The sequence below is a fragment of the Muntiacus reevesi genome, chromosome 10, assembly GCF_963930625.1.
Source record: "Muntiacus reevesi chromosome 10, mMunRee1.1, whole genome shotgun sequence".
Lineage (NCBI taxonomy): Eukaryota > Metazoa > Chordata > Mammalia > Artiodactyla > Cervidae > Muntiacus > Muntiacus reevesi.
In genome coordinates, this window is record NC_089258.1 from 42,808,119 (window position 1) to 42,817,937 (window position 9,819).

Here is a 9,819-nt window from a genome sequence, read left to right on the forward strand (position 1 = left end):
AGACGCGGAGGGGCAAGGCGGGGGGGTGGGGGGGCCGACGGGGTGGGGAGACGGGGAGGAGATGGGGGTGGTGAAGGGGGTGTCTGACGAAGATCCGCGCGGGGATACGAACACTCTGGCGGCTTCTAATTAAAGACCCGAGCCGGGCCCTCGGGGACCCGCCTGACGTCGGCAAGCCGCGGGGATAAGAGGCGCCCCGAGGTCCGAGGCCGGACTCCGCCAGCTCGCACCCCAAGCCACCGCGACTTCCGCGCCCGCAGCTCCGAGGCGCCGCGTCCCCTCCCAGCGCGTCCAGTGCGCCCCGCGGCCGGGCGCCGCCGGGCATGGAATAGGGATCCCGGCGCCAGCTCCGGGGCGCGCGGACTGACGCCGGAGGACGCGCACGGCTGCGGGGCGCAGGGACGGGCGACCCGGCCGGGTTCCTGAGCGCAGGTGGCTTCGCGGCTGGCGCCCGGCAGGTACGAGCCGGGCTCCCTCCCCAGGGCGAGGGGTTTTCCAGAATCGGGCCCAGCGGGCGTCTGGGGCTTCTCGGCGGAGATCGGGAACACAGGGAGGAGGGGGCGACCGCCACACAAAGGCGCTGCTGGAAACTTGAGCCCGGCCGCCGGGCAGGGCGCCCACCTCCCGCCCCCCGACTCGCCGGGGTGCGCTGCGGATCCCTGAGGGAGACGCCTGGGCCCGAGCCCTCGGGCCGCCGCTGGCCCCTGCTCGGCGCCCGTGGGGGACGGAAAGTTGAGGCGCCGCGCCGCGGGGCTCCGGCCGATGAGCCATCTCCAGGAAAGTTCGGGGCCGCGGCGGGGCCGAGGCGCGTACAGCCCGGGGCGGAGGGCGCGCGGCACCCACAGCGCGCTCTCCACGTCGCCGCGTGGGGCCTCGGAGAGGGGGCGTCCTCGTGCGGACCCCGCCCAGCCTCCCGCCCCGGCCCCGCAGCGGCCCTCCCGGTCCGGACGGCGCGGGGCGCCCCTCCACCGGCTTGGCGCGCGTCCTCCGGGGCGCGGGGGCCGGGGCGCTCGGTCCGAGGGGAGTGGCCTCGCCTCCCTCCCTGCCGACCGGCTCTCCGGGTCTCCCCGCACCCTGTCCCTCCAGCGAGCCGAGCTCCGGGAGTGAACCGACCCCACCCGGCCCGGCCGAGCGCAGAATGCACGGACCCGGGCGCCCCCTCCTGCTGGGGCTGCTGCTCGTGCTGGGGGCGGCGGGGCCCGGCAGGGGCGGCGCGGAGCGCCGGGAGGCCGCGGACCGACAGACGCTGCTGCGGCTCATCGTGGAGATCGTCCAGGAGCTCAGGAAGTACCACTCGGGGGAGTCCAAGAGGCTGCAGCTCTCGGGCCGGCAGGACTACATTCTGGACCGCAGGGAGGTCGCCGACTACGCTTACCCCGAGGAGCAGAGAGTGGGTGAGTCCCCGCCCGCCCGCTGTGGAGGCCAGCGCGCCGCCTGCAAAGGCCTCCTGCGTGTGAGGCTGGCCGAGCCCCCGGGTCTGCCTGTCCTGTATCAGGGGACGCTAGAAGATCCAGGACTTGCTTGGAGATAGAACTCTGAGAACGCATACGTAGTTTTAAAATATAAATGCATTGCTACTGTTTAAAAAAAGCTGGGAAATATTTTTATTTAAAAAAGGATATAGGAATTCCATGAATGATGCCTGGCAGATAACATAACTACCCCTCATCCACATCTAAGACGTGTGAGTTGTTACCCTGGTCGGTAGTTTCAGCATGAAGCTGTCATCTGTTATTTTGGAAATGGAAATATTTTCAGCAAAGCAGTTTCAACTGAGACAGAAATGTTTCAGAATCCCCCACCCCCATCCCCACGGCAGAGCCTTCCCAGAGTGGCTGCCCTCTGGGAAATTTCCAAGGAAAGCATGCAAGCTTTTAATGCTTTCATGACACAATCAGGTCAAATATGATAAGGTCAATTTTATATAGACTGACTAAAGTTAGTTGTAAAGGAAGACTGACATTTAGGAGATGTCTAAACCTTGCAAGTAAGATTCTTATGGAAATTTTCCCTCTTTGAATGAGGAGAATTGGTGGTAGTGTGACCACATGCCATCACATTACCAGTGCAGATCAGGTGAGTAAAAATGAATCCAGATGACTGTTAAAAAGAGCAAACACAAGGCTGAAAGGATGTCAGTCAGGCTAGTCACCAACTCCAGCTAGGACTGCGCAGACACATCTTTCCCTGGGAACTGTGCTTTTAGCTCCTCTACGTGATTCTGTCTGTCTGCATGCATTCATATCAGCCTTCACAACAGGTGGTACTGACATAATCTCACCCTTTTTCTAAGTAAATACCTAGAAGAATATGCCTATAGCAGATTTTGTTTGTTTGAAGGATGATATCAGGTTTTCTTCTTAGAACTTTGAGAGATTGTTGAATTTGATTCTCTAGGTCTTCAAGATGAAAATGTCTAGAGTGATTTATTCACTGGAAGATAACTGTCGCGCGCACACACACACACACACACACACACACACTTCATGGTCCCTGACTCTCTCCTGGTGGTGGAGATTGCTGTTAGTAGTGGATCTTGGAGAGTTGTGAACCTGATTTGAGGACAATGTGCCCACTCACCCGTCCTCATATTGCCATGTACAGCGATCAAGGGACTGCTGTGATTGCTGTTTATAGCAGAATATCCAGTAATTTTAAACATCCACTTCAGATCACATGAGAAAATGCTTCTTTTGGTCAAGTTAATAATTTATTTCTTTTCCCTTAAACAGAAATTGTCCCTCGAGATCTAAGGATGAAAGACAAGTTTTTAAAACATCTTACAGGTAAGCTTTCCACTCATTCCTTCTCCTCTCCCCAGATACTGGCCTCCAGGAGCTCTCACTATCTGTTTCTTCTTGTGCGTTCCAGGTCCTCTGTATTTCAGCCCAAAGTGCAGCAAACACTTCCACAGACTTTACCACAACACCCGAGACTGCACCATCCCTGCATGTAAGTGACCGCATCTGAATCGCTGGGCTGTCCACCTGGGTAAATAGGCGCCTGCCTTGTGTCACCCAGACTTGCTAATATTTACTCCCTGTTGACTCTGCAGTCAGGGGCTGGGCTGAGTAGACCACTGAGGAAGATAACGACAAACAGCAGCTAGTGCCAAACAGAACACGGTTTACATCTGCTGGAATTAATGAACTCTTGGAGTGGGCTGGAATCTCCCATGCATTTCTTGAATTCTGGCCTTGTGCCTGTCCTTGTATCCACTCAACTCTAACAGTGGAGCAAACGCTTAAGATGAGTTGCTGAGATGACTACTATAGGGTGTAAAGTATCGAAGGATGGGTCTGGACCATTCCCACTGCCCTGGCCACAGACTTTTTGTTTCTATCGGTAATTATAACCTCATCACCCAAGCATTTTACTGCTGTTTCAAACTTTGCTCTTCTGCTTGGCTTCATCATTCACTCAGAAATGCAGGTGCTCCCTCCATGTGGCTCTCAGCTGTAACTTTCTGGGTTATCTACAACAAAATGGATTTCATTTCCCCCAAAAGTGGCTCCTTGTGCTCTTCACAAAACATGCAGTGATGACAAGTAGCTTAGTAGGTTGAGTGACATGTGCTAGAGCCCTAAGCCAATTTTTTTGTGTGTAGGGACCACAACTTTCCATCCCTTTAAGACTCACAGGAGGACAGCTGTGCAAATAAGTCAAGCATCTTAGGAGCTGTTTTCAGGACCATCCTTAGGGGCAGCAGACCAGATCTGCCTGTCCTGCTCAAAACACTAAACCCCTTTCCATGAAGGGGAAACTGTCCTGAGTAGGCAGCAGAGCCACCTCATGGAGCTTTCCCACCCCCAGACACAGCAGGAAGGTAGGGAGCTCCTCCTGGAGGGAGGGGCGGTGGCCTCGGTCAACGCTGTCACAGGGCCAGCGGCACACGCGCTATGTGTGGGCTTTCAGACGCCACAGGCTCATCCACGGACCCTCCCTGGGAACCCCACCCCCGACACTTGCTGCCTCTTCAGCTAACATAACTGAGTCACCCACGATTCTCCTGGTCACCCAGAAGGTGAGGTGGCAGGATCAGGGCGCATCATGGCTACACCTGGACCTGGAGATAGGTCAGTGCCCTGGACGCATGGCTGCTCACGTGGTTTCCACCAGCTCATAATGAGCTTGGAGCCGAATCTGGGCACGTCTGTGCAGTTCAGGGCTGCATACAAGGGTTCCCAGAATCCTGGCAGGTCAGACAGAAGGAACAATAGACCTTCTCACTCAAGGTGTGATTTGGAATGAGCTCCTTTGAAGAGCAAGACTTTTGAGTCCATCACACCCACTGAGCAAAGTCTGCACCTTAAGGGGACCCCCCACCAGGTGGCCATCGGAGTGGAGAATATGTTTTCCAGCAGGGAGATGGTTGACCTCGGGATCTTAGGGCATGTGTCAAATGCCAGTATCTTCTTTGAGCTCATACAATCCACTGTATCACATATGGCCTGTTTAGGAAAACCACATCCTAAAACACGTGGTGCATCTGGTGAAGAGCCAAAAAGTCAGGAGTCCCAGTGACCCTGCTTCCAGCTGTCAGGTCATCCTTTGAGTCCAAATTATGTCCTCTAAATATTTATCAGCTGTAATTTTTGAAGAATTAACTGCTTGTCTACCATGCGGTGCGTATTTATTGCTGTCAATTTATTCATTCACTCGGAATTTTGGCCAAGAGTATGAACTCTTCTGTCTTTAAGTAGGATTCTGTGACTCTTGAGAAGTAAACTCTGTCTTGAGGAATCCCTGTGTGGGCATGACTGCTGAGCTGCCTGTCCTCTGAGGCAGCACCTATGAGACGAATGGCACAGGAAACCGCGATCGCTAGGAAGGCCAGGCTGCGCTCAGAAACCAGCCCTTGCTTCCCTCCATCGTCCAGCCAGGTGTTTTCACTCTGGTACTTGGCTGCTGACCCACTGTCTTTAGAATTTTTGTGTGGAAGGCTTTATGTTATGATCAACTCAAGAGGGGACCCGGCCTACACGTGACCTAAAAGTTAAATAACACAGGGCACGGAAGACCGTCTGCCAGGAAGCAAACGAAAGCCATTTTGATGAGCCCAGCAACCACCCTGAGGAGCAAGCAGGCAGAGAGCAGGCGTGTGGACGCCCGCGTCCCTGCCCGCCATGGCCCCCAGTCACATCACTCATCTTCTGTCACGTGAGACTCATGGCTCTGAGGTGCCATAAATTATTAAGTCAGCAGCTTCAAGCCATGATTGCGGATGACAGTCTGCGTACTGCTTCCAGGGAATTTATAGAGTGTTTAAAGGAATGAATGGCTTTTGCAGCTGCTATGGTTTTTAAAGTGAATGCTGATCATCTAAGCTGCTGAGTTATCTGACAAGGGTCTGTGATCTGTCCGCACTTGCAGACTACAAGAGGTGTGCCCGGCTTCTTACTCGGCTGGCAGTTAGCCCGATGTGCATGGAGGGATAAGGTAAGCCGGCGGCCCGGTCACCATGGCCTGCATACCAACAACAGGGTGCGCCTGGGACATGAAAAATTCACGGGGGTTTAGAGACAGTCTTTCTCAGTGAAAGTAGAGTTACTGTGGGTCAGGCTGACAGAATACTCCAAATGTCTTTAAATACTGGCCAGCAGTAAAACACGCAGCACCGCAGACAGCCACTGGGACCCAGTCCCAGGAGGGCGCACTGGCCGAATGCACATTGATCTGCACACAGCCCACTGGCTACTGACCTCAGCACGCGCTTGGTGCATGTGTGAAGTCCTGCTCACCCACCTACAGGCTCTCATTCAGACATTCACAGGTGAGTGTATGACTGACCGCATCCATACAGATTCTAGAGACATACTGTTTGAGGCGGACTTCTACCAGGATGTCAGGGCACTAAAGAACAGCTGCGAACAGGCATCCTCTGTGTCTTGTGTGCCGGGCCAGCCAGATGCCGGGTCTGCCTGCGTCTGATGGCTGCCCCTTCGTCTCCCGTGAGTCGAGGAGGGGTGCTCTCTGTGGTGAAGGCCACGCTGACCAAGGTCTGCGCGAGTGCCCGGGGCAGCCGCCATGGGTGCTGCGCTGGGCTCTGCCCACAGCACCGCTTCTCCCCAGCGGGAGTCCCTCCAGCAAACAGGGGTTCAGACAAACAAGCGGTTACTGGAGAATGTGACCTCACACTCTCCACAGGCTCATGAAACTTAGAACACTTCCTATCTGGGAGGAGTGAAAGCACATTTTTTAAAGTGAAAGCTGTGAAATTCCTCCATTTTTCATCTGAATGCCATCCAGTTTCTCTTCCACTGCCCACGTGGCAAACAGAATACTTATTTTTAAAACAATGAATGGATTATTATAAGCCTCCCAAAGTACCTGCCAGGAGAGATGAGAATGCTTTTATTAAGTATTTCTTTATAGTTAAAGCATCACTGTTTCCAAAGATGAGCCAGGCACATCCTTGGAAAACAACTGCCTTTACTCACAAGTGGGGAGACCCACTCAGGCCGCAGGCTCCTGCCTCCCTGCCTGTGAGCTGACCCCTGCGTCCCCTGACTGCTCTCCTGCAGAGACAGCTCGCCCGCGTGCAAAGGCGGGAGGAGTGGCCCCTGGAGCCCTGGCGGCTGTGGTTCGCTTCCCAGGAGTGGTCCTGCTCTGCTCTGTGTCAGGAAGCATGCTTGTCACCACTGTCAGGAACCGTGTTTGTTTTGGCCAAGAAAGGTGTCATTTAGAATACAGATTCTTATGCTAAAATACCTTTATAGTACTTTAAAAGATTAATTTCTTCCAATTCCAGAAGCTTTAAGCCCCAATTGCAAACATTTAACTGGTTGGTGACAGTGTAGACAGTCAAGGGTCGCCCTGACCCCCTGGAGGGTAGAGCTCACATTCTGCATCAACATTCGACTTTGCTCGCGAGCCAGAAGCTGTGCCCAAGCGCCTCTGCTGCGGTCCTAACCCACGAGGAAGTCAGGACGCTCCTGCAGAGGGAGATGCCTCTTCCCTCCCCAGACCATGACCTCAGCCTCTTAAAGGCTGGTCTAAGGAAGTCAGGCTTCAGGGGGTCCTGAGCATGGAGCCCCTCCACTCCATGATCTCAGAGCAGAGCCCTCTCCTTCTTTCTGAACCTCACAACCTGATCTCCTCCAGCCAGAGGAGTCTAGCTTTCCAGCCCCTCTCCCACATGGCAAGACAGCCTCCCTCACACCCCTTGATCTGGGCTTCCCCTCGAGTAATTTCAAGGCCTTCGGCCGGGAATATTTTCAGAGGAAACAAGTAGCAAGCATCCACCTCATTCTACAAAATGCAGCCTGGTCTGAGCAGCCCAGGACCACCCCAGTCGGTTAGACTGCACTGCCAAGAACCCACAGTAGATGTGGCAACACTGCGCTCATCTCCAGCCCGACAGGCATTCTCTTCATCTGAGACGATTTCACTCCAGCAGGCCAGTGGTGACAGCAGGACTGAGTTACTTCCCACAGTAAAAGACTCACAGGAACACGAGGAAACACATGCAGACTGAAATTCCTCAGGTCTGGACACACATCACTGTCAGTCACTCAGTCTGTCTGACCCATGGACGGTAGCCCGCCAGGCTCCTCTGTTCACGGGATTTCCCAGGCAAGAGCTCTGGAGTTTTCCTTTGCCAGGGTATCTTCCTGACCCAGGGATTGAACCTGGGACTCCTGCATCGCAGGTAGATGATGTTACATGTAGTTTAACATATAGGTCTTCCACTGTGAGTCATTCTAGGAGACCAAGCCTGTCTGTTTTGCAGTGAGCAGAGCCGCGCAGCAGCCCAGGACCCATGAGAAGTGCCTTGGAGACCAACAGGACAGAACCCACTGCCTTCTGAACACACCCCGTGAACAGAGATTTATTTTTGCAGACAGACTCTTCCGTGATCCTCTACCTTGAGTTTCGTATGTTGCTGACGCCATTGTGGACACACATTCAGTAAATCTGTGTGCCTGACAGCGATGCTTGCTGCTCATCATTTTAGACAACAGGACTGCATTTGATGTGTCATGCTGTGAAATGGCAGAGAGAGATCTTTTTTCCTGATTAGGTGACATCACAGATATTTCTTTAGAAACATAAGCAGAGTCAGCAGAATCTAAAAATATATTTTCATATAGCATATGGTATTAATATTTTATTATTTTTACAATTAAATTCCCAGAGTATTATTTGGAACTGCATGAAAAAAAAAAAAAAGAACTTCAGTGTGGAGACATCTGTGTACATGCTCAGGCTAATTTCATTTGTCCTTTTGTAAAATAAATGTAAAATAGTATGCAGATACTGTGCAATATGTAAATACTGTAAATAAAACACAAGTAATAAATGAAGTGTTTGTTACAGTGAAGTCTTCAGAGTGACTCTTTACTTCTGAAATAGTTTATCTGGGGAATTTGTGATTTACAAATCTTTATGAGACTGAAATACTGGCAGAAGTCACAGAATATAAAAGGTATAAATAAACTGAGAAAGCTACAAATTCTTGTAAGGGACAATCAGCATTTTCTAGGAAGTGGTACTATATTGGTGACATACTCCATAAGATACGTGATTTGGTAGTGAATAGTTCAAGTAAGTTTGCCTCTGTATTTTCTGTATGACTTTGTAATGGAAACGTGAAACTAAGCTTCCAAGAAGCTCCAGATCTTATAGGTAGATATATTTTCTAGGTAGATGTATTTTATAGGTAGATGTATTCTATAGGTATACCTGATATATTTTGTAGGTAGATATATTTTGATATGTCTTGAACAAATCTGACTGGATCTGATTTTCTAAAGACAAGTGAATCCAGCAGTGAGTTCTGTTCAAACGGTCCCTGGTCTGAACACAGTCTAACACGCACTGTGCTGCTGCTTCTGTCATGTCGGGCTCTGCAACTGCACGGATTGTAGCCCGCCAGGCTCTGCTGTCCGTGGGCTTCTCCAGGCAGTAATACTGGAGTGGGTTGCCATGCCGTCCTCCACGGGATCTTCCCGACCCAGGGATCTAATCTGTGGCTCCTGAGGCTCCTGCCTTGCAGGTGGATTCTGTACCGCTGAGCCACCAGGGACGCCCCAGATAGAGCCTAGGGACAAAGTCAGCTAGAATCCGAGGATTTGTGTGATAATCCGCACGTAAGACATAAACATTAAGTAAACTATGAACATGAAAGAACAGAAAAAGTTCTCTTGCTCTGAGATTATTAAGCAATTACTAAATGGTCAAGACTGGGGTTTAGCTTCTGAAGTACTTTACTTTCCTGTTTTCTAGCTGCAGTTAAACTTTTCCCCTTGATTCTTTACTTTTTAGAGCTATCATTATCAAATCCTCAGTCCACCTAACTCTCAAGTCTTCACGATAAGTCTCACGTAGCAGTCTTCTGGCCAAACATCCCCAGCGTTTCACCTCTGCTAACCCTGACGGCCTGGGGTGACGACAGCCTTATTCGTCCCTCAGGCCCAAGTTAGTTTAGGACTAAATGCCCCCACCTGAGACCCTCATGAGACTGAGGACTGGACGCCATGCCTCTGAGCTCTTTCTGCTTCTGAGTGACCGTCACTCAGACTGACCTGAAACTCCGTGCTCCCAGGATTTCAGGTCACCAACTGTGGACCGGGGTGAAGACTCGGAGAAACGCGGTTCCTCATCCAGCCCTCCATGCAGTCTCTCTTGAGGTCCCAGCCCCGCCCTCTGCTGAAGGTAAGGGAGGCAAGGCAGCTATACAGGGCTGAGGGCCACCATCTTCTCCCGTGAACAGATGAGTCAGGCAGAAGCAACGCACTTGCTTAGCAGGTCCCTCCTCAGGCTTCTGCCCGACCCTCAGCAGACAGGCACACCACACCCCAAACATAGCGACAGGGG

General features: G+C 52.2%; 1 protein-coding gene across 1 annotated transcript; it reads left to right on the top strand.

Moving 5' to 3' along the window:
- Positions 1–367: 367 nt before the first annotated feature.
- ALKAL2 (ALK and LTK ligand 2) lies at positions 368–8,130 on the top strand. The gene is made up of 6 exons (XM_065947627.1): positions 368–458; positions 1,087–1,394; positions 2,733–2,786; positions 2,872–2,952; positions 5,374–5,439; positions 7,733–8,130. Exons 2-5 carry the CDS (start codon positions 1,139–1,141, stop codon positions 5,436–5,438), a joined length of 456 nt encoding a protein of 151 aa, XP_065803699.1. The 5' UTR covers positions 368–458; positions 1,087–1,138; the 3' UTR covers position 5,439; positions 7,733–8,130.
- Positions 8,131–9,819: the final 1,689 nt, after the last annotated feature.

What these genes read in the sequence shown, in the direction of transcription:
- ALKAL2 (XM_065947627.1), top strand. Translation starts at nt 1,139, where the DNA reads ATGCACGGACCCGGGCGCCCCCTCCTGCTGGGGCTGCTGCTCGTGCTG. An exon ending in GTTTTTAAAACATCTTACAG is followed by an intron (nt 2,787 to 2,871) that starts GTAAGCTTTCCA and finishes TGTGCGTTCCAG; the next exon opens with GTCCTCTGTATTTCAGCCCA. An exon ending in AGACTGCACCATCCCTGCAT is followed by an intron (nt 2,953 to 5,373) that starts GTAAGTGACCGC and finishes CCGCACTTGCAG; the next exon opens with ACTACAAGAGGTGTGCCCGG.